This window comes from Pipistrellus hanaki (genome assembly GCF_964339955.1).
Source record: "Pipistrellus hanaki genome assembly, chromosome: 11".
NCBI classification, from domain to species: Eukaryota; Metazoa; Chordata; class Mammalia; order Chiroptera; family Vespertilionidae; genus Pipistrellus; species Pipistrellus hanaki.
In genome coordinates, this window is record NC_140513.1 from 7,698,207 (window position 1) to 7,721,551 (window position 23,345).

The 23,345-nt window shown below is 64.4% G+C and overlaps 1 protein-coding gene across 1 annotated transcript; it reads right to left on the bottom strand.

Moving 5' to 3' along the window:
- Positions 1–801: 801 nt before the first annotated feature.
- On the bottom strand, positions 802–22,569 carry CRB2 (crumbs cell polarity complex component 2; the record flags this gene model as incomplete). The annotated part of the gene is made up of 13 exons (XM_084899129.1): positions 802–2,407; positions 3,973–4,093; positions 4,628–4,732; positions 5,497–6,283; positions 7,111–7,276; positions 7,790–8,298; positions 8,388–9,266; positions 11,836–11,949; positions 12,127–12,312; positions 12,986–13,125; positions 13,233–13,428; positions 15,490–15,807; positions 22,473–22,569. 13 exons carry the CDS (start codon positions 22,567–22,569, stop codon positions 2,183–2,185), a joined length of 3,843 nt encoding a protein of 1,280 aa, XP_084755255.1. The 3' UTR covers positions 802–2,182.
- Between the last annotated feature and the right edge of the window lie 776 nt (positions 22,570–23,345).

A 23,345-nucleotide genomic window follows, 5' to 3' on the forward strand; every position in this document is an offset into this window, starting at 1 on the left:
TGCCAGGCGGGGCTGTGGATGCAGCCAGGACACTCAGGTATTTCTGTAGATTCCAGTTCTGAACCCCACTGGAGACAGGGCAGCCCACCCGGTGGGCCTATCCACTGGTGGCCCCGGGAAGCGGAGCCCACCGTGGTCTCTGGCTGCTGGGGCTGGGGGCTGCTCCTCGTTCCCATGAGCGAACCAAAGGAGGAAGTCCGTGTGAGCGTTCAGTAAGAGCTCCTGGGGGCGAGGGCTGGTATCCCCGTGTCCTTGAGGGAGGGAGGGAGGGAGAAAGGGAGGGAGAGAGAGAGGGAGGGAGGCAGCATCTTCAGGACCCCTTCTGTGGAGGCGGGGGCCGGGCTCAGTGGCCAGGGAAGGATTTGACCCCTGGCCCACTCCCAGGCTTGTTCTCATTCAGGCCTCTGAGCCAACTCCACCTCTCCCCTCCCAAGCAGGGCATCAAGTCGGCTGGTCCCAGGCCTGCTGAGTTCCCAGAGGAGGGCTGCGGGTGATCCGTGGTGTAGAAGGTGCCCAGGAAGGAACAAGTTCAGGGATATCTGGAGGTTTTTCCCCCAGATCTCACTAGTGAGGGAGGAACCTGGGCCCCTGCAGGCTGCTGGTGTGTCTGTCCGTGTTACAAAGGGAGATACAGCCAGAGTGGGTGATAAGCACACCCATTGTCTGTCCCCTCCCCCGCCCCAGGCTGCCTGGAGAATGACAGGTGCCTTAGGAGCAAAGAGGAAACCAGGGGGCTCCCCTAAAAAAGAGTGGCCCAGATTTGATATGTTGGGGTTCCACATAAAATACCCATTTTTAGGATTCCATAGGCACAAAGGTTGGCCAAATCCTAACCACAGCAGTGCTGTGGCTCCGTGGTTGGTACCAGAAGTCCCCTCCCTCCCTTTCCCTAGTGTTCACGGCCCTTCCCACCAGCCTCTGCCACCTGCACCCTCTTCTCCAGCCCCTCTCCCATCACCCCGGCTCCACCTCAGATCTGCCTGCCTCTCAGGAGCGGGTCAGGTGACCCTCTCAAAGTGTAAGGGGGCGTCCTGGCCTTGGCACGCTGGCACGGGAGGCACTGGCCTGGGACACAGGCCGGACGGAAGGGCTGGAAGCTCTGCGGAGGCCACGCACTCAGGCAGGTAGGTTCCCCTCGGGGATCAGACCGTGTGAGGGCACCACCGAGGAGACGAGGGGAAGCAAAGTGCCTGCATGTGCGACTCAAGACCAGCCGACCGGGGGCACCAGCACACACCGGGACCTCCCGCGAGTCCTCCCGGGAATTCCAGAAGCCTTCAGAGAGGGCCTGGGCTGCAGGTGAAGGAGTGGTCCCGCAGAAGAGCTGGGAAACCCAGAGCTGGGAGGGGGAGGGCTGCTCCTTCATCCCCATCACCCCCGGGGAGGCCCCTCCCCCAGTCTTTCCCTCAACTCCTGACCCCTGAGAGGACAGCAGACAGCCTTCACTGCAGACAGAGGTGAGTGACCAGCACCGCCTCCGCGCCGCCTCTGCCTGGCTGTGGCCTGTCCTGCAGACAGGTTCTGAACAGCGTTTGTTCAGGGAGCCAGGAGCCCTGGCCGCCGGCTGTGGCCTCCCCGATTCCCCAGCTGCTCCAGAGGGAGATTGGGAGCTGGGCCTGCGGCCTTGGGCCAGCCCTGGCCTGACCTCCACGAGAGTGTGCGGCCTTGGCTTGCCCCTGTCCGAGCGGTGAAGGTTGTCCCTGTCCCCTCGTGGGATGGCCTGCACCCACTACAGTCCCCTGCACACACAGCAAAGACATGGACACGCCCATGAGCCCAGTCCAGCACACACACCCATATCTGCAGATCAACAGTCCCCAGGTACACACCCATACTGTGCACACATGTGTACACATACACACACACACACACTCCTGAACACACCCTGTGCACCACGTGTGCCCTGCACAGCTGCTGAGGCACGGCCCGGTGGGTCCGATGGATTTGTCCACCCTGGCCAGGCCCTCTCTGCTGCCCTGAGTGCCCCCCTTTCCCTCAGTCCACGGAGGGACAGAGGCAGGGGGTGCCAGCAGAGGGGAGGCCTCCCCAGCAGGTACGCTGGGCCCTGCAGCAGCTCCCCAGGCCTGGGAGGGGCAGCACGTCCCTAAGCCTCCCGGAAGCGGCCTCCGAGGTCTCCAGGGGGAAACTGTCCGTGGCCTCAGGTGTGGCGCGGGCAGCAGGCCTAGATGAGTCTCTCCTCGGGCGGCACCTTGAGGACACTGTCCATCTCCAGCCGGGCCCCGGCCACCTCCTGCTGGCTCGGGCTGTAGGTGCCCTCTGACTGGCGGCGCTTCCTGGCCGCCAGGATCCCTGAGAGGAGGCCCAAGAGGAGGAGGAGGAGGCAGGCGCAGGCTGCAGGCACTGCCACCTCCAGCAGCGGGAACGGCAGTGGCAGCGGCAGGTCCTTCTGCAGGAGACAGGACAAGGAGGCCTCAGGGAAGGGAGGGGCAGGAGAGAGCAAAGGGGGCGCAGGACTCCCGTCCGAGCTCGGCGTGGACGGCACAGAACCCTCACAGCACGCGGTGAGGCAGGAGGAAGAGCATCCCTCACTCCCGGGAGCTCAGAGTCCGGTTTATTTGTTCCCTGGTGTTCCCCAAAACGCTGGGAGCAGGGCCTGCATGTGAGGCACGCGGTGGGTAGGAGGTGAGAAAGCAGGCTTTGCCCAGACTCCCCAGACGCCGGACCAGTTGGTGGCAAGCCAGGACTGGCACTTCTCCATCTGCCCCCAACACCACGCCGCCATCCTTCAGCTCTAAGTCCCGGTCAAGGCCCTTCTGTCCGAGGCCAGGGTGGGCCTCAGTGCCCAGCCCTGCCATTTGGCTGCTCCTCCCGACAATAAACTCGCTCCATTTGCGGGCATGGGGACTTGCTTCCTCCCCATCCTGCAGGGAGGCCCGGTGTTTGAAAGTGGCCATGGAGACCAGGCTCAACCCCAAAGGGGGAGAATCTTAGGCAACAGCCGGAGAGGCTGACTGACGAACTGATGGCGAGCTCAGAATCCAGCAGGGCCTTCCCCACCCCTGCCCTCACCTCCATGGAAGCTAGACCAGGCTTTGGGGGACCTCCTCTCCATCTCCCAGTCCCCCAGGGTTTCCCCATCAAGGATTCTGCAAGGCTCGAATTCTGAAGTTCCGGAATCACAGAAATCCGGGATTCCAGAGCCAGGGGTCTCCCTCTGAGACCTGAGTCCCAGGCCCAGCACACCGCCCTGGAGAAGAGTCCGAGGCTGCAGATAAAGTGGGCCCTCACCAGCCGCCACCCAGCACTTCTGGGGGAGCTGTAAAGCCATTATCTCCCTGGGCTCTGGGAAGGTGGGTGGGGAGCCAGGGGCTGTAAAAGTTCCACTTGAAAGGAAGCAGTCCCCAGAAGCAGAGGGAATGTGCAGGTTTATGGCCCAGGCTGCCAGAAGCCTGCGGAGATCAAGGCTCCTGCCCAGACTTCCCTGCCCACCTCCCCTGCCGCCAGCACCCACTGTGGGTTCATGCCTGCAGGGCCAGCTCCGCCCCTCAGGGGAGCCCTCCAGAGGGAGGTTCAAGCTCAAGCTGCCCCTGGGCCCCTCTGCAGCGGAGTGTCCTGGGATCCGGGGCCACACTCGCTTTGGCTCAGAATCCTGGGCTCCTCGAATCTTCCTACTCCACAAACCCCCGGAGGATACAGCCTCTGCACCAACCTAAGTCCCCGAGTTCCAAGATCCTGTGGGTCCCGAATCCTGCCCCAAATCGGGCTTGATGGAGCCCAACTACTCCACCGCCGGCCCCAGCGTGATGGGTGGGGACCTCGGGGCTCTCCCTGGAGTGAAAATGCCTCCTGGGTGGGGTTCATGGAATGGACTGGGTCTCCCCTGCTGCCGCCCACCCCACGATAGGCTGGTCCAGGAACAGCTCCAGGTGCGGCACCACCACCACCACCACTCCCCGCCCCCCAACATCATCTCATGAAGTCCCAAACCCCACAGCCTCTGGCACAACTCACCACCACTTCACAGAACGGGCCCGAGAACCTTGCGCTGCAGAGGCATTCGTACGCCCCAGCGGCCGCCCGGCAGGTGCCCCCATTCAGGCAGGGGTTGTTGGCTTCACAGGAGAGCTGACACCTGGGAGGCAGAGAAGAGGGTGGGGGGAGGAACCTGCTTCCTCCACGCAGCCTCTTGCTCCCCAGCTGCCCTCCTCAGCTCCCCCAGCCCCTTCCCAGGCACTGAAGCTCCTCCATTCACTGTCTCCGCCTGGCAGGGCCCTGCCGGTGCCGAGGCTGAACGAGCGCTCCATCACCGGCTGCCACCTCTGCCCTGGCATTCATGGCCGAGAACGGCTCACTCCACCAGCACAGGAGGGCCTGTGTGAGGCCCGGTGATGCTGACTCTGTGCAGCAGGCCCAGAGCCTGCCCTCTCACAGCCTCCCCTGGCGGCCCTGGGGCAGGTGGCCTGTGCAAGGGGCTCCAGGAAACACCACCAGGCAACCCCTTCCCTGCAGGGTCTGCAGAGCAGAGGGGGGCAGCCCCACAGTGACCGAGGGGGGCTGTCAGGCATGTGATGACGGGGAGGACTCAGGCGGTGAGTACCCCACTCTCCCCACCCTGCCCAGCTCTCCACACTCAGCAGCCGCTTCCCAGGCCTCACCCCAAACCCACCTCTGGCCAGCAAAGCCCTCCTGGCAGCTGCAGTTGGCACCCTGAGGCCCACCCTCACACGGGCAGGTGGCATTCAGGCTGCACCCCTCTGGCAGGACAGGCAACCTGGGGAGAAAACAGGCTGGACTGGGGGCAGGATGCCGGAGGCTTGCCCACCCTCAGCCCCTCCATCACAGGCCATTGAGCCTCTGTGCTGGCATCTGTGGAACTCAGGGCCCACCCCCTATGGTCCCTAGTGTCAGTCAGGCACGTGGTGTCTGAGGTGGCCGGGATGGGACACAGGGCTGACCAGCCCCACCCTGACCCAGGCCAGGAATCTTCCCAGGGTCCAGGCCTTTGAGAAGCTGACAAAATGGAAGGACTCTGCTCAGAACAAAAGTGCATTCCTTAGCACAACACACTGGGGCCTGACATTCCTGGGGGGAGAGGGGGAGAACCAGGGAGGTAAGACCTCCAACAGACAGCCCTCCATAGCCTTGGCTCCAAAGGACTGGGGCCTCGAACCAAGAATGGATAGGGGACCATCTCACTCTGCCTCCCTCCCAGGGGTCTAACGCGGTGAACATCAGCGGTGGGTGGGTGGGTGGACAGAAAAGCTCCGTCAAGGTTTTCTTCCAAGACCAGCTCTGCCTCCCCCACCCTTCACCCCCAGACAGAGCGCTGCTCATCTGAAATGCAAATTTACTGGGGTGTCCTTTACCTGGCAGGTCTAGGGGACTGTGGTTCACAAGGAGAGCAGGAGGCTCAGAGAGGGGAAGGGGCCGGCCCACAGACCCAGGATTCCCTGCCTCACCCACCGTCCCGGTGTCCTCCCCTCCGACCCCCGGGGCCCTCCCCTCCTGCCCGCCTCTCCCGCCCGGGTCACCCACCTGCAGCGCGGGCCCGCGAAGCCCTCGGGGCAGCGGCACAGGAACCCGCCGTCGGGGCGCGCGTGGCAGCGGCCGCGGAGGCAGGGCGCGGAGCCGCACGGGTCGGCGCGGGCCTCGCAGCGCGGGCCCTCCCAGCCGGGGCCGCAGACGCAGGCGAAGGCGTCGAAGAGGTCGCGACAGGCGCCGCCGTGCCGGCAGGGCGAGGGGGCGCACACGGGCTCGCCGCGGCAGCCGAGGCGCGGGGCGGGCGCGCCGGGCCGGGCGGCGAAGTGCTCCCGGGCGCCGGGGGCCGCGCCGGGCCGCGGGCGCGCCAGGGGCAGCGGGAGGCGGCCGAGCGCCACGCGGCCCAGGCAGCCGGTGAAGCCCTCGGCCAGCAGGACGCGCGCCGCGCCCGGGCCGCGCAGGAAGGCCAGGTCGCCCGCCAGGCCGCGCAGGGCCACCGGCTCCGCCGCGCTGTCCAGCCAGAGCAGCCAGCGCGACGCGGCGGCCGCTGGGCGCTCCATGGCCAGGCGCACGCGGTGCCAGGCGCCGTCCGCCACGCGCGGCCCGGGGGCGGGCAGCTCGGCGCCCAGCAGCCCGCGGCCGCTGCGCACGTCCGCCGCCAGCGAGCCGTTGCGGACGGCCAGCCACACGGCGGCCAGCGGGCCCGCGGCGGCGCGCAGCAGCCCGGCCTCCGCGTCGCGGGTGCGGAAGGCGAGCGACAGGCCGCTGAGCTCGTGTTCCGACGACACGTTGTGTCCGCTGAATGCGACCGGGGGGCCCTCGCGGAACGTGGCTTCCGCCACACCTGCGGAGAGCGGGGCGTTGGGGAGGGCCTCGGGGGGGGGCACCCACACACCCACCGCAACCCCTACACGCAGGTGGTACCACCTGCCGCCCATGGAGAGTGGGTGGAGGATGGGGAGAAGCAACACACAGCCACCTGCCGTCTAACCCAGAATGTGCGGCCCCACCTGCACTGTCCCCTCCCCTTACGATTCCCTTCCTCCAGATGGCACCCCCTGCCCTCCAGGGAGCAGGCCAGGCAAAAGAACCAATCCCTCGAAAGATCTGCCCTTTCTCTCTTTCCCTCCTCCTGGAGTGGCCTGGTCTCATCACGGAGGCCTACTCTCCACGGCAGGAAGTCATCTTTTCATGCAGATTTCTAAATGTTGATCATGCATTTTAATGAAATGCAGTCCGCTTTTTAAAAAAAAAAATGCAAATCATGTCTTTCTCCAACTTAAAGCCCTCCCGTGGCACCCCCACTGCCCTTGGGGAAAAAGTCCTGAGCTGCCTGGCCCAACATTCAAGGCCTCTGGCAACCTAGCCATCCATACCTGTCCTTGTGTCAAAAGTGTTCTTCTAGACCTCAGGGCCTTTGCACATGCTCTTTCCCCTCCCTGATATGTCCTGCCTGCCCTATGCCAGGTCAGAGTTTTATTTGACCTTGAAAAATCTAACAAATGCTCTCTTCCTCCAGAAAGCTTGTCCTGCTGGATGCAGCGGCCCAGCTACACTGGGCTGGAACTGTTGGCATCCTGGTCCATGGTGAGCCCCGAGGTTAGGGGCGGGGTCGAACCTAGCCTGAGTGTCCAGCACCCAGCAGGTGGGATGCCCAGGGCACACACTCACAGACGAAGCCACCAGGGACCTCCTCACAGGTGGCAGGCGGGAGGCAGGGCTGGCCAGGACACCACAGCTGCTGGGCACACGTGGGCCCGGTGAAGTTGGCAGGGCAGGCGCAGCGGAAATCATTCCAGGTGACCAGGCAAGTCCCACCATTGAGGCAGGGGTTGGGCTACGGGAGAAGCAGGACAGGGGTTGGCTCAGGCCTGCAGGAGCATGATCGTCCCTGCACTGGTTCTTAACTGAGTGCCTACTAGAGACACAGTACCTCCTCAGACAAACGGAGTGGAAGTCACTATCTCCACTTGACAGGTGAGGAACCTGAGGCTCAGAGAGGAGAAGCCACTTGCCTGTGTCACCCGGCCAGTAAGCAGAGGAGCCAGAGTTCACACCCAGGCTATTCCAATTCCAGGGCTGGTCTTTGTTGGTGAGCCAAGTGGGTCTCTGTCCCCCCCACCCAGTTCCTGCATGGAGGCTTGATGGCCCTTGCCTGGGTCAGGGTGTCTGTCTCAGAAAAGGGCCAGAGGGCTGGAGCAGCTGGGCCAGAGAGGAGCTGAATATGAGCCCTTCCCTGCCCCTCTGTAACGGGGCACCTCGGGCAGAGTGCTCTCCTCACCAGGAGGAAGACGTGCCAGCCCAGCGGGGCAGGGTGGAGAGGGACCCACCCCTCGCCCGGAGCACTCACACTGCACGCGTCCTCAGAGACACAGCCCGCGGTGAGGTTCCAGGCCTGCCGGCTGCCCAGCTCGCGGGGCTGGCTTGCATTCCCGGGCGGCAGCGGAGAGAAGGGCAGGCGGAGGCCGTTGAGCCGCAGGTCCTGGAGGCAGCCGCGGAAGGGCCCACCCCACGGCTGGGCGTCGGCGGGGAGGGGTCTCCCGCCCACATGCACCTGCAGCCCCTCGCCCTGCAGCTGCTCCGACGGGAAGCTGAGGGTCACCAGGTGGCGGAGCCCATCGTGCCAGGGCCCGGGCAGCACCAGAGCGGGCCTGCCCAGCGCCTCGGCCCGGACCTGGCCCTCGCTCAGGAACACCGTCAGGACCGCTGCGGAGGCGTTGGCGAGCTGGAGCAGCAGGCCAGCGGGCTCCCGCGTGCGGAGGAGGAAGGACACCGTGAGGTTGGGGCCTGGCAGCTGGTGGACCAGGAAGGATGCGGAACTCGGGGTGCCCCCCAAGCCAAATGTGGCCGCGGGAGCCTCTGCGGGGAGAGAGGGAGCCGGGCATGAGGCGTGTGGGCGGGGGGAAAGGCACGGCCTCTGCCCGGGGCCCACCTGGCTGGCTCCTCACCATCAGCACACGTGGGTCCACTGTAGGGCCCGGGGCAGTCGCAACGGAAGTGAGTCCACAGGTCCACGCAGGCCCCTCCGTGGGCACAGGACAGGGGCTGGCACTGCTCCTGGCGCCTGCAGCCTGGGAGGACATTCTCCCCAAGATCTTCAGGCAGTAGGAGGTGCCCGTCCACATGCACGTCCTGGAGGCAGCCTGCAAAGGCTGCTCCACCCAGCTGGACGGAGTGGGGCCCGGCAGGCAGTGTGGCCGGGGACGGGGCAGGAGCCTGGGCCACGGAGCCGGAGGCCACGCAGAGCTGGGCCGGGCAGCCCTCATGCCAGAGCCGCAGTGCCAGGACCTCCAGGCGGAGTGTCACCTCCGCTCGGTGCCAGCGGCCATCATTTAGGGCCACGTCTGGCAGCCTCAGGACTAGCACAGGATTGCCGTGGCTCCGGAGCGTGGCCTGGAGTGTGGCAGCCACCAGTGCCAGCTCCAGCTCCAAGCTGCGCTGGGCATCGGTGCGCGTGGCCAAGGCACCGGCAGGGAGGGTGGTTCGAAACCTCAGTGCCAGACCCAGGGGCCCGCCAGCTGGCCCTGGCACCCGCACAGGGCTCCCAGCCACCAGGGAGAAGGTGGTGTTCTGGCCACAGGAAGGTCCGTGGGTGCCGGGTGGGCAGCGGCAGACGTAACCGTGGATTCCAGACTCAAAGGTGGGGATGCAGGTCGCAGCCAGTGGGCACATGTGGCCCTGGCAGCCAGTGAGCTGCACCGAACAGTCAGGCCCCCCCCAGTCCTCCGGGCACCGGCAGGTGAAGCCTGCCGTGCTGTCATCGCAGGTCCCACCGTGGAGGCAGGGCTCCGACAGGCATTCGTCCACTTCCTCCTGGCATGTCGGGCCTTCGGGAGAGACGAGGCCGAGGCTCAGCACCCAAGGCCAGAACCACAGTCTGGACCCCGAGCTTGCAAGCTTCCTGGGACCAGGACTCAGTACTTATCAACCAAACCAGCTCCCAATTTCCAAAGGGTTTTTCGTGGCCCCCTGAAATCCCCGAAGGCTGGAACCCAGGATCCCCCTTTCTCTCCACACCCTGCGGGTTCAATCCCCTTATATAACTCCCCAACCTGCCACCTCACCTCCCTGCCACGCCTGCCTGACTGCAGAACCCCTCTGCCATCTGTCTCCACACCAGAGATCTGGTTCTAACGATCACCCGCCCGGTTCCTCTGCTGCTGAGGTCCAATCTCTCACCCTGGCATCCAAGGTTCCTCTTGGGCTGGGCACGACCAGGCACTCAAGCCTCAACCCTGCTCCCTACAAACCCTGAGCTGCCTGTTCCTCCAAGCTTTTCCTGGAAAGTCCTGCCTCCGGGGCTTTGCTCACCCTGTTCCCTCTGCTTGAAGTGCCTCCTCCCCCTTTACCCTGCCTTTCAAACTCCTACTCATTCTACAAAGCCCAAATCCAAAGGGCCTGTCCCCTCGGTGGCGTTCTCCGACTCCCAACCCCAAGCTAGTGTGTCACTCCCAACTCCCTGTCCGCACCCAGGCACAGAACTGCGCATGGAAAGTGTCTGCCTGGGCGGCTGAGGTCTCCTCCAGGCCGTGAGTACAGCACCAGCACCCAGCCAGGGGCCTGGCAGGGCTTTGTGGGCAGAGTGGTAAAGGGAGGGGCAGCGAGAGGTGGGTGGGCACCTGTGGCACTCCAGGCAGCCCCAGGCTCTCACCTCCCAAGGGCCCCCCTACACGCTGTGAAGGGACCACCTCACCCTCCCTCCCAGAGCTCCCATGCCAGGTGCTCTGGCCCAGCTTAGGTCAAGAGGCCACAGCCCAACGCCCGTTCAGCCCGAGACTCCACAAAGCAGCCAAGGCTAGCCTTGCCCCAGGACCCCAGCGGGAGAGGCACAGGCCCAGGGAAGCCGGCGGGATTTGAATCCCGGCAGCACACAAGCAGCACACAGCCTCCTTCTGAGGACAGCCAGCTCCACCTCCCCTGCCCAGAGCCCCCATTCTCCGTACCTGCCAGGAGCCACAGGCCCCCCAGGAGGGTCCACAGGGCCTGCAGCCTCATGGCATCTCCCCAGATGTGAGGGTGCTGGGCGGCCCCGAGGCTGAGGAGCAGCTCCGGCCTGGGCTGCCTGCCTCCTTCAGACCCTGCTCAGGAATGCCGGCGCTGCCTCCCCCACGCCCGGCACGAACCAAAGGGAGAATGGGGGTGGACAGAGGCCAGGAGCCCGGCCCCGCAGCCGGGATTCCCCATCCCGGTCTCTGACCTTAGAGACCTGACCTCGCTGTCACCCATCCGCTGAGCTCAGCTGCTGCTGCCGCTGGGGAACCTGAGGGGGTGACACCCCCTCTCTGAAGGCTCCCAGGCCTCCTCTGGGAGAGGGGGGGACTTAAACCCCCGCTTCATGGGGCTGTGGTCAGGGGTAACAAATGCACAGGGCATGCCTGGTGGCCCCACTGTGTGCCAGGCACCCAGGAGGCAGGACTCGGGGACCGCAGGCCATGGAGTGCCCAAGGGAGTTGGCCACCCTAGGGTGGAGACACTGAGCCCAGGGTCTTTGAGGGGGCGAAGGGTAGGGGCGACGGTGTGATCACCGCCTCCTTCCCCCGGGGCCGGGAGCTGTGTCCAGGAGCCCTGCCAGGCAGGGGAGGCAGCTGCCTGGGCAGGAATGCGGGCCGTGTGGGGGAAGTGCCAGGGGCATTCCAGAGCGGCAGGGACACGCGGGGAGTGAGGAGTTCCGTGGGTTCACCCGAGTCCGTGTGGGAGGGTGTCTGTGGGTCTGTGCATCTGCTGCACCGAGGCGGGGAGAGGCTTCTGCACCCCCAGCTCCTGCCCAATAGACCGCAGCTCCCCCAAGGTCAAGCTCATCCTTCTCCAAACACTGGCTCCAGGTCTTCTGCCTTCCCTGTCCTGGCCCAAGGGCCTCTGCCCAGCCCTCTGATGTCAGGTGCCTGGGGTCTCTGCCCATCGTCCACACCTTCTCCCCGACAACCTCAGCCACTCCTGGCCCCAGCTGTCAGGATTACACTTCTGACCCTCAGTCTCTGACTCCAGCCCAGGCCTCAGCCCTGGGCACCAACCAGATCCCTGTCCAACAGCCCCACCCAGGCTCCTCCTGGGGGTGCTCCTCAGACAGACTCTGCGGACAAAGCTGCACTCACAGTCCTCCCCACAACGTCACCCAGGACAAACGTGTAGCCGCATCCCTGACACCTTCCACTCGCCTGGCTAACCCTCAGGACCTGTAGGGGGCCTCCTCAATGTCTCTCTGCATCCCCACCTCCAACACCCAGGTCCCAGCACGGTCCCAACTTGAATGGCACCTGGGCCACTATACCCACCTCCTCCCTAATCCCCTCATCCCCATCAACCCAGCCTCCACACATCAGCCAGAGGAGCCCTCCCACCCCAGACCGCCCACCCCAGACCTTGCCCCACCCTGGTGCCCACTCCAGCCCCAAGCACCTGTGTAGCCGCTTGGACAGTGACACTGAAAGCCGCCGGGCAGGTCCTGGCAGCGGCCTCCATGGAGGCATGGCCCCGAGGCACACTCGTCCACGTCCACGCTGCAGTCGTCCCCTGCAAGAGGCCCAGCCCGTCCCCATGTGCCCTCAGAGCCAGGCTGGCCCTGGAGGCCCATTTTACAGCTACAGAGACTGAGGCCCAAAGAGGGGCGCTGGAACCCACCCCGGCATCCCTCCTGGTGCATGTGAGCACTGGCGGGCCTTCCGCCCAGGAGAGGGGTAAGGCGCTCACCCTCAAAGCCCGCGGGGCAGCGGCACAGGAAGCCGGCAGCGTGGCGGAAGCTGAAGGCGCCGGGGAGGGCGGCCTGGGCGCCCCCGTAGAGGGCCGGGTCGGAGCGCTGCAGGCATTGGCCCCCGTGCTGGCAGGGGCCGGCCGCACACTCATCCTCGTCCACCTCACACAGCTCGCCGCTGTAGCCTGGGGACGCACACGGGGACCTCAGGTCACAGGGAGACCTCCGGCAGCACCCTCCACCCCCCAGGCGCCAGCCCAGCCCAGGGTCGGGTTAGGACAGTGGTCGGCAAACTCACTAGTCCACAGAGCCAAATATCAGCAGTACAACGATTGAAATTTCTTTTGAGAGCCAATTTTTATAAACTTAAACTTCTTCTAACGCCACTTCAACATATACTCGCCCAGGCCGTGGTATTTTGTGGAAGAGCCACACTCAAGGGGCCAAAGAGCTGAAAGTGGCTCTCGAGCCGCAGTTTGCCGACCACGGGTTAGGATAACGGTTCAGAATATGGTCCCCATGTTCTGAGAGAGTGGCACACCAAAGGGGGTGGGATGCCTATGGCAGCTCAGCAGCATCCTGCTGGTGTTACCATTAGAGTGCGCACCCTATGCGTGCCAGGCGGTGGGCCAAAGGCCTTGTGGCCATCACACCTTTGCCCCTCCTCAGAGCTACCCTGGGAGCACGTGCCATGATTAGCCCTATTGCGCAGACCGAAAGCCTGAGGCGTGGAGAAGTTGCGATCACGTGCTCGCACTCAGCTAGGTGCACTGAGGGCGCATGCGCATGCACGATTTCTCCGCCCCAAGCCACGCCCACCCGCCAGTCTACGCATGCGCCCGCCTCGCACCCACGCACCTGGCCAGCAGAGGCAGCGGAAGCTCCCGACGCCCTCGAGGCACGTGGCGTTGTGAGCGCAGGGTGCAGACGCGCACTCCAGCACCTCCTGCTCGCAGAGCGCGCCCTCATAGCCTGTGTCCCCGCAGTCGCACCGGAACCTGGAGCGAGCACAGCACGCCCTGGGCTGCAGCCCCGCTGCCTCCACCGCGTCCCCCCGGCCCCAAGCGAGGCCTTCCCGCCTTCGGGCGCCCGGCCGCACACTCACCCGTTGACCAGGTCGTGGCACATGCCCCCGTGCGCGCACGGCTGGCTCTGGCACTCGTCCAGGTCCAGCTGGCAGCTGGCGCCCCCGTAGCCCGGCGCGCACACGCAGCGGTAGGAGCCCACGCCGTCCAGGCAGGAGCCACCGTGCAGGCAGGGCGCCGAGGCGCACTGGTCCACCTCCACCTCGCAGTTCACGCCTGGGCGGCCGGAGACACGGGCAGAGGCAGGTCACCGAGAGGGAGGACAGAGAGGCCGAGTCAGGCCCACTCCAACCGGTTCCAGTTCAAGGAGCGGAAGGTGAGGGTCCGCGCGGAGGTGTTTCTCACGCCGGCAATGGGAATAGGATAGAAACAAGACCGACATCCCTGCTCCCCTGAGCTCAGGAGCATCTGGCCAGGAGAGGGGTACTAAGTCAGGGTTAACTAAGGGAGGACTGGACAGTGAGGACGTCCCAGATTCTGGGGAAGCAAGAGCCAGGATGTTGGCCTGGGGAATTGGGAGTCAGGGAAGAAGAGCCTTCTGAAGGACCAGGGTGGTGTTCATAGACTAGGATGGGGGGAGGAGAAAGAGGGGCGGGCTGTTGGCTTGTTGGTCAGCACCTGCTTGGGAGGAGGTGAGGCAGGGCTATAGGGGAGGCCGGGCTACACGGGGGCCAGGCCTTGGGACCAGGTAGCACAGTCTGGGCTGACCCTAAAAGTTGTAAGCAGCTGAGTTACAGGCTCCTATCTGCATTTTAAAAGGCTCGCTCTGCCGGCTTTGAAAAGGGTGTAAGGATGGACCCCAGAGAGGAGCACGCCCAGGCGGGAGATGCTGAGTAGGGTAAGCAATTCCTTCTGGTCTTCTCTGCTTTGTCTTGCTTTTAAAACTGAAAGTTCAAGTCCTGGGAACCCCCTCAGTCCTGGGCAACACCCAGAAGACTGGGTGGCCCTCAGGGGAGGAGGCTGTGGCGGTGAAGGGAGGTGGGGATCCCAGGGTGGAGTGTACTGCATCACTGTCATTGTGCACTCCAGTGGCCCTACACCTCCCCCCCCCTGCTGGGAGGGGACCTGGGAAGTGATTGGTTATGGGGGCCCAGGGGCCCAGATCGCTCCTGCTGGAACCTTCCCCCCTTCCTGGCTCAGTGAGCGCAAAACACAGCCCCTCCTTCCTGTGATCCCGCAGGCCTGCTGCGCTGGCCCCACTCCCACCCTCTGTGCCAGGCAGAGCGAGGCCCAGGCCTGGAATCCCAGCCTCCCCCGCCCAGCTGGGAAGGGGTGGGGGGAGGAGCGGAGAGATGAGTCACAGACACTGCACTTGCTCACGTCTCACCCAAAAAAACATTCCCCAGTGCACGCACACCTGCTGGCGCTCACACACACAGGGAGCCTGGACACCGGAAAACACTGACAGACACACCTGACCTCACTCGCAAATGCCGAGAAAGAAGCATGGAACCCGCTTCCAGAGTCCATGTTCATCTGTGTGCCGAGACCTGCCTCTTCCCTCTGAGCACCCTCCCCTGGAACTCAGTCCCCCCCCCCGTCTGACCATTGCTCTGAGGTGACCTCAGACTGCCCTCTGCCCTCAGAGAGAGATGTCTGAATCCAGTGTCCATACCGCAGGCTGCCAACCAAACGGCCCTAGACCTGACGTCCCCCCAGCTGTGTCCTCCTCCCGGCTTCTAGGCGCTCACTCCGATGCTCGTGCTTGGAGCGGGACCGGGACTGGGACAGGGCCGAACTCTGACGGAGGGAACCAGCATTTCCTCAGGGCATCATCCGCTTCCCCCTGGAGACCACACAGGCCCTGGGACAAGGCCCCCCGTACAGTGGGTCTCTGCGCTGGAGTTTGGGAGCTACCCAAGGAAAGAGGTCCACATGACAGTCTGAACCACACCAGGGGTGTTCATACTCTAGAATCATCCGGGGAGCGGCAGTGTCACTCACTCCACAGCCGGACATGGTCTGGAGTGAGTAGATGTGAGAAACACGAGGTGTGCACTCAGGAAGGCCACACCAGGCACCTCTGCGCTCTAGGCCACACCTCGCATGTATCGGAACTCCAGAAGGGACTGAGGGGACGCGTGTGCAGTGCCTACACACCCACACTCACCCCGAGCTGCCCGGAAGCCCCAGAGCGTCCGCTCTGTAGCCAGGCCAGGACGCCTGGGAAGGCGGTGGGGGTGTCCCTGCTAACGTCAAAGCTGAGTGGGTGGCTGCACGCTCTGAGCCGGCGGGTCGGCATCACAGAGCCTCCCCCGGGCCCAGCGGGGCCGGTACCTGCGTAGTCCAGGGGGCAGTGGCACTCGTATCGGTCGGCCAGGTTGCGGCAGGTGGCCCCGTGGCGGCAGGGCCGGGAGGCACACTCGTCGATGTCCAGCTCGCAGCGCGGGCCCTGGAAGCCGGGCACGCAGTAGCAGCGGAAGCCGGGATCCGGGCCCTGGGGCACACACACAGCGCCGTGGTAGCAGGGCTGGGCGGCACAGCCCTGGGGCTCGGGGACCCCGCAGGTGTAGCCGCTCTCCGTAGCCTGGCACTGGGTCCCTGGAGAGCACGGGTCCGAGGCGCAGGCGCTCCGAGCCCCTGAAGGCTCTGTTCCTGTGGAGACAGGAGACAGGGTGGGCAGGCGCTACCGGGCACTCCCCTCCCACACCCCCCCTGGCCCCTGGAGACGGAAACCGCGGGGTCTGTCCCCGCTCTGTAGGGTGGAGGGTGGGCCCGTGGCCCCAACAGGCTGCACAGGGCTACACCGGAACCGGGAGGAGCTCAGGAGCGCCTCCAAAGCAGAAAACTAGGACCTGGGACGCTACTCCTCTCGGGATGGGGGAGCAGACAGCCGCCCTGGGAGCCTGCTCTGGGTCTCGCATCCCCGCAGCGCCCCTTGGAGGCAGGCTCCGTCATGCCCATTTTACAAGAGAGCAGACGGAGGCTCGAGAGAGAAAGGGAGGACTCGCCAGAGGCCGTCACACAGCACGTTAGTGCTGGGACAGCTCTCCAGGCCTCCCCCCTGCGGTCAGCCCCACCGGGGTGGGGTCTCCTGTCCATGGCCCATTCCCTCCCGGAGGGCCCAGGTCAGGGCCCTTCCCACTGCCCCCTCCGCCACTCCCGCTGGGGGTCTGGTAACTCCATCCCTGCGTGAAATTGAGTGAAATCGAAGATGGAGGACTTCAAAGGCCCTTCTTCCCTCCTCTCCCCCTCTTCCCACCCCACCCCACTGCTCTGGGAACTTCTCACAGGGCCCCTGGCCCTCACTGTACCCCCGTCCGCAAATGCTGGAGCAGCAGCCTGGCTAAGGCCACAGGGTGCAGGGCAGGTACTGAGACCTGCTGACGGGACCCCTGGCTCCGGCCGCTGTGCTGCCTGCACTGAGCTCCCTGTTAGAGGGTCACCCCCTGGTCTGGAAGCCAAGCCAGGTGGAGAGCCTCCCTCCCTCCCTCCCTCCCTCCCTCCCTTCCTCCCTCCCCCCTGTCAGTACAATTCTGGAGTCACAATAAGAGCTCGGGCCTTGGAGTGAAACAGCCTGGATAGGTCCCAGCACAATCACTAGCTCCAGGACTGTGGGCAGGTCATTTCTCCTTCGGAGCTGCATCTCCCAGGCCGACAGGGGATGCTAACGCCCGGCCCGGGCCTCAGGGTGTGACAGGTACTGCAGCCACGTCCCTGCTTGTAGGCTCTTGGTAAGGGATGGGGAGGGGAGTCGCCCATAAGGAGGAGGCACACTCCCCCTCTCCCCTCCCCCCGCCACCTGGGGCTCTGAGCGGTGCCCCTTCCCTGGCCAGGTTGTCATCCAGACACTAACCAGGCCCTGCGCCTCCCCTCCCCCATCCGGGTGAAGACCCCCAGATAAGGCTCCGCAGCCTCTCGGGCGTCATCCACATTCCACAAGGCAGGCTGCCCACTGGCCGACCCCCAGCCATCCCAGCCAGGGCCAAGCAGGATGGGGGACAGGGAGGTGGAAATACTGACTGACAAGTAGGCGCAGGGAGGGAATCCCGCTGCCACCCCCACTCGGAGCACCCAGAGCGCCCGGTGCAGCTCAGCATGGGCTCACTCCCTCCCGCCCCCCACTGGGGACCCAGTGCTCACAGGGCCAGGCCTGGGGCGGAGGGCAGCGGGCAGAGGGTCTCCAGTGCTGTCAGACCACAGGGTCCACAGACCCCCTCTGCCCACTGCTCCTCTCCCCCGCTCAGGGCAGCCAGCCCCCTGACCTGGTCACAAGCCTCACTCGGGGGCTTATGGGCAGCCCGTCTTTTCCACATCCGAGTGGCTGTGGCTGATCCATTTAGAGCCAGTCCCCAGGGCTGGATGCCGTGATGGGGGGTGGGGTGGGGGGATGGTTGAGGGGGTGGAAGGAACAGGTTTGGGCATCAGACAGACCTGGCGTGGAGCAGGGTACTAACAGTGCCCACCTCATAGGATATTGTCAGGAGGCGCCCAGGGGACGCCCAGTGAGGGCTCTGGACATTATGATCGGGGTCCCTTGACCCAGCCTCACGCAGGAGGGGGAGCGCAGAAATCGGAGATCCCAGGTCCTATTTCATTCCAGCAAGGTGCCACCCTCATCCATGTGGCCCCAGGGATCCCACCCCAATCTGGAGCTTTGCCCTCTCCGAGCAAATGGGAGCGGGCTGGGCAGACAGCGCCTGAGGGAGCGGGGACGGTGGGAGCAGGTGGGCTGTGGCCCTAAATGACAGCCCTGCCACCTGGGGTTCACCTGTCAGAGCCGGGCAGAGAGGGAGGGGGGCTGCCTGTCCCGGGAGGCGTGCAATCGCGCCAGAAGCCTGCCGTGAGGGGCCACCGGATCTCGTGTGTAAACTCCGTGCACCTGCGAGTTTGCCTGAGGAGGTGGGCAGTGCTGTGGCTTCCGTTCCACGGTGGAGGAAAGAGGCTCAGCGATGAGGCCCAGGCCCACAGCCCACGAGGGGCTGGAATGCACGGCCAGGCTCTCCCTGCTGCTGCGGAGCCTCCACTGTTCCTGGGTGAAGATTCCCATTCCTGGGCCCCACTCCAACCCAAAGATTCCAAACCTCTGGGCCCCGGCCCGGGAATCTGCATTCAGCACGCTCCCGGGATTCCTTTGTACAGCAGGGCTTGGGGACTGCTGACCTCAGGCTCTGTCTCCCAGGGGCCAGCCGGGGAGGCCAGGCCAGCCCAGGGCTGAGGGGAGGAGAGGTAAGGACCCAGGGCAGAGGAGGGCGGTCCCAGGGGCCCTGCCGGAGGGGCGGGGCCTGTTGCCAGGGTAACGAGGGCCTGTGCTTATCTTTACAAATCCTGCTGACCTCTAAGGCCGCCTGGGACGACCTGCAGGGGACGGAATTAACTGACACTGCCCCTCCCCTCGGGCCGGCCGCCCAGCCCTGGGAAGGCCCAGAACCAGCAAGGTAAGGAAAAGGGGATTTCTGGGCAGGATTACAGTCACAGCAGCCATTTACTGAGTGTGTGCTATGTGCTCTGGCCTGAGCTTCACAACTTGTACCTGTTACTACGCTATTGTATTGCTTTAAACGGAAGGCATGGGCGCTGTTAAGAAAACTGTTGCTCTAACTCAGCGGTCGTAAACTTGCCCGGGATCATCCCTCAAAGCACGGAGAACAGATGTCTGGGATGTGGGAGAGGCCCACACCTCCCGGGCCTGTGCCATTCCACTGGGCCAGCTCCACATGGCCACCCTGTCCTGCCAGTGCCGGCGTGCCAGCCCGGCCTCCGGGCACCGGCGGGCTCTCTCTGCACAGCATGAGAACGGAGGCGCGGCCCCCGCAGTGCGCACCCTCCAGTGCACAGAGAGGGGGTCATTCACTAGCCAGGCATTTCAGGGGAGGGGGCCAGCCTACGGAAGTTTCACATCACCGCTTCCCTTTCCCTTCCTCTCTCCATGGAAAGCAATAAGAATATATCCTGGGGAAAGGATTTAAAAAAGAAAAAAGGAAAAAAAATGGAGGTTCCAGAATGGGCCTGGGCAGAGCGGGCAGCCCCGGTGTCTGTCTGGATCCTGGCCGTTAGCAGTCCTCCTGGGCTCAGGCCGCCCTCCGTGCTCAGTGGCTCCTGCTCTCTGGGCGCGTCTGACAGGCTGTGGCAGTGGCCAGCCCCCGTGAGAACTTTCTGGAGCGTGGGCTTTGGGAAGCGTCTTGTCTGGGCGAGGCAGAGAGAGACCGTCCTTAAGAGGCGGCCCAAGGACTTTAGGTGTTGGGTGCACATGCAATGTACAGACGAAGTGTCATACATAGACTTTGGAATGTATGTAATTTATTAACTAGTCGGTTGGTTGGAGCATCTTCCCGTACACTGGAAGGCTGAGGGTTCGATTCCCCGTCAGGGCACATACACAGATCTCCCAACAGGGTAGGTATGGGAGGAGAGCAATAGATGTGTCTCTCTCCCTCTTCCTTCCCCTGTCTCTAAAATCAATAAAAACATATCCTCAGGTGAGGATTTAAAAAGCAATAAGTAGACTTCCTCTAAAAGTCAGAAGGAAAAACATTTTAAAAGGAAGTAACGAAGCAACCCAGAATCTCATAGATGCAGCGCTCCTGGCAGAAGGGCCCCAGGCTAGGACCCAGTAACTGGGGGGTGGGAGGGGGCGGGGGGGGGGGGGGGCCCTGGAATCCTTTCACAGACGTTTACCCTGAGGTTAAAGGCGGACTCTGACAACAGTAACCACAACAATAACTGTAAGGGGCTCACATCCTCTCCCCGTTCCTGGCACCGGCACATCCCGGAGTTTCCAAACTAGGCATCCAAAGTGCTGGTGCCTGCGGTGCCCCCACCCCCACCCCCAGCTTTCTGGGATCCCTGGGGAGGCACTCCCCACAGGGAGGGTCCCCGGAGCAGGTGGGGCTCCGGCCTGCCACCCACCGGGCCCCGTGTCATCATTTCACCTTTAACTGCAGTGGCTTCTGGCTTCTGTCTAAGGTTTCTGAAACTGGGGATCCCGGGCTGCACCTCAGCTGAGGACCCAGGGTGTTTTCTCATCGGGTCTCATGCGGCCCGTGGAGAGGTGACTCTGTGGGCTGGTGCCATCGCCCATCCTGACCCTGCCACCCTCCCGCTCCGTGACTGTGGGCGAGTCCTCGGCCCTCTCTGGGCCTCATTTCCTCCTTGGCAAACGGAGGGCGTCCCAGGGCTGCGGTGATAATGCAGCTGACCATGTGAGCCCAGCAGCATGGCACCGGCACATAGTGGCGGCTGCTGCTGATTTATTCATCCGTCTGCATATCTTTACTCAAGGCAGGCACGGTCCAGCAAACCCGGCCCTGGGTCACCTGCGAGCAGCCCTCCCCTCGCTGCCTCTGCCCTGCGGGCCCATCAGCGCTGGTTGGAGGAGGGGCCAGACTTGGGGCCTGGAGGGCTGCCCCTTTGTCAGCTGCTCCCTGGGTGTTCTGGGAGCAGGAGGGATGTGAGAGCCCGGCGTGCCCATTGTCCTCCAAGATGCCTGGCCCTCTCCTAGCAACCGGCCGAGCCTTTGTGGCAGCGCGGGCTCAGGAGAGGGGCCAGGCGCAGGGCCTGGCGGGCGTGGGCAGCAGAGCCAGGGGCCCCGGGCCTCCAGCACCCCCTGCCCTCTGGGATGGATGTGGCTTTTCAAGTGATACGGCCCCCCGCCCCTCAACGCCTGGCAGGCATGCCTGGCGCCCTAAATGCTCATGCCGGCAGAGCCCCCACCTCAGCTCTCAGGGACCCCAGGGAGGGGGCTTCCCGTGCAGAAATCACAAGGGGAAGGGGGCCCCCAGCGGGTGAGTGTGCGGGGTGTCTGTGAGGCCATTTCCCTTTGTAGCACCAGCTTACTCTGCTCACTCTGCCTCGAAGTCCACGTGAATGTGTATCTGAGTGTGAATGCACACATGTCGGCACACTCGCGTTGCTGTCGGTGTGTGTGTGTATGTGTCCTGTGGGTCTACATGTGTGGACACCTGTTCATGAGGTGGTGTGTGCCCTTGGGCATGCCACACCCACATGCAGGGGTGTGTGTGCGTTTGTACTGATATGTATACACAGGTGATTTGTGTGTAAACGTGTACGTGCACAGGTATGCATTTGTGTGCGTGTGTGTGTGTGTGTGTGTGTGTGTGTGCTGTAGGACCAGATCCGCAGACCAGGATTTCTTGTCTCAGTGCAGAGAGCAGGCCCCAGCTCCCCTCATGAGCCCCATACATGCCTGGGGGCCCAGCTCATAAGCCCTTATCCCTCCCTGATACTCATTTTCCTCCCCTGCACAATGGGGTCCCCATGCCCCCCAGGGCCCTGCGAGAGGAGGGGGAGATGAAGGCTGGGAGCCAGGCCCCTGAGAGGCGGGAGGAGGTGGCCCAGGGGGACCTGCCCCCACACCCTGGGAGTCTGAGGCGAGAGAGGCTCCTCAGCCACAGGGAGCCCAGGCATGGCTCCCTCCGCCAGCAGTGGTTGTGGGCTGGGGGCTACCCAGGCCCGGCTCTAGTCGCCATCGTGACCGAGACATAGGTCCCCCGACCCCCCAGGAGGAACGACAGGCTGTGCACACGTGAATGTTCTCAGACAAAAGCAGAAACTGCTGGGCGAGTGGGGTCCGGCTTCAGGAAGCCCTTTCAGCTCCATCCGGGAATGCCTGGGCAGGGGCAGCCGTGGGCACCGTGTTCCCAGAGACCCAGCCACCCCAGGGACCCCAGTGCACCTGCGTCCCCCAGTGTAGGCGGGATGAAAGCACACATGGGGGGGTGTCGGCAGAGACCAGGCTCCCCTGGTCTTCTCCACCCGATCCACTAGGCTGGGTCTGCTGCCCCCACCCCGGGCCCCCAGACACAGTTCAACCCCCTGGACAGCTCGCTCCCCACAGCTCGCACTGGGACACAGCACACACTGAGAGGGCCTCAGGCACAGCCCAGGCTCGCCCCGCACAGCTCACCCTCCCTCACAACTTTAACGCACCCCACCTGCACCCACACCCCAGCACAGGCCTCACAGCCCCGCACCCCCACTCCAGCACCCTCCTAAGACACAGCCCACCCCGCTACCCAGATCACAGCTGCCCACAAAGCCCCCCAACACACAACAGCCCCGAGTCCCAGGACACGTTTGCCTCCACAAGTTCCAGTAACCCACAGCGACACACTCCTCCGTATCCCACAACCCAGGCCTGCATCCCACAGCGACACACTCCGAACGCCACAACCCAGGCCTGCACCCCAGCCACAGAGTTGGGCTGGCTCCCGCAGGGACAGCCCCAGGGCCTGGGTGTCTGCTTTGGGACTCAGACCCTGCTCAGCCCCCCCACCCCCAAAGCTTGTGCCCCAACTCACCGGCCAGGAGGGCAAGGGCAGGGGCTCCGAGCAGCAGCAGCAGCAAGAAAGGGGCTGGGAGCCCGGGGTCCTGGGGCCGTGGCCCGGCCAGCGCCATGGCAGCACGCTCCGCTCCGCAGCTCTGGGAACCGGCGGCCTGGCCGGCTCCGTGCCCCCCTCTCCCTCCAACCAGCACTAATGCTGTGGACAGAGGCCCGGCCCTCCCTCCCTCCCTGCTCTCCCGCCTCCTCCCCCAGCCCAGGCCCTCCCAGGCTGCTCCTCCTCCAGGAGGATAGGAGGAGGGGTCTGGCCCACCCGGTCTCCCCGGAGCCCAGGGCTCCAGGCAGGAGTCAGGGGCCCCTGTGGGTCCGATCTCACCTCACGGCCCAGCACTCTCTCCCTCCTGACCCCCACCCCTTTCTCCTCCCGCCTCTCAGCTGTGCTGCCTCTGCCGCCTCAGAGAAATTTCTGTTTGGTGGGGGAGGCAGGCCAGTCCTCAGGTACCCCACCCCCAGCGCCTCTCAGCCTGGCCCCCTCCCCAGCCCAGGCCTGAGCTCCTCCCACTCAGCTCCCACCTGAGCGAGGGACCCCCACCCTGCTGCCTGGCGCCCCTCTTCCTCCCCACCTTCAGCCACCCGCTGTAACAGTTCCTTCTCAGGTTCCTTCTCAGGGTCTCTTGGTCCCACTCCTGCCACCCATAAGCTATCCCTCTCACCATGGCCCCAGGAAAAGGCCCAGCTCCCTCCACTCTCTTCACCCTCACCGCCAGCCGTGTCCCCCCTCTGGCCTAGATCTTCTCCTTTACTGTCGGCTCCAGACACCCCACCATAATCCGGGCAGCCCTCCTGCAGCGGCAGCACTAAGGGAGCTTTCTGCTCCCGCAGGAAGTGCTCC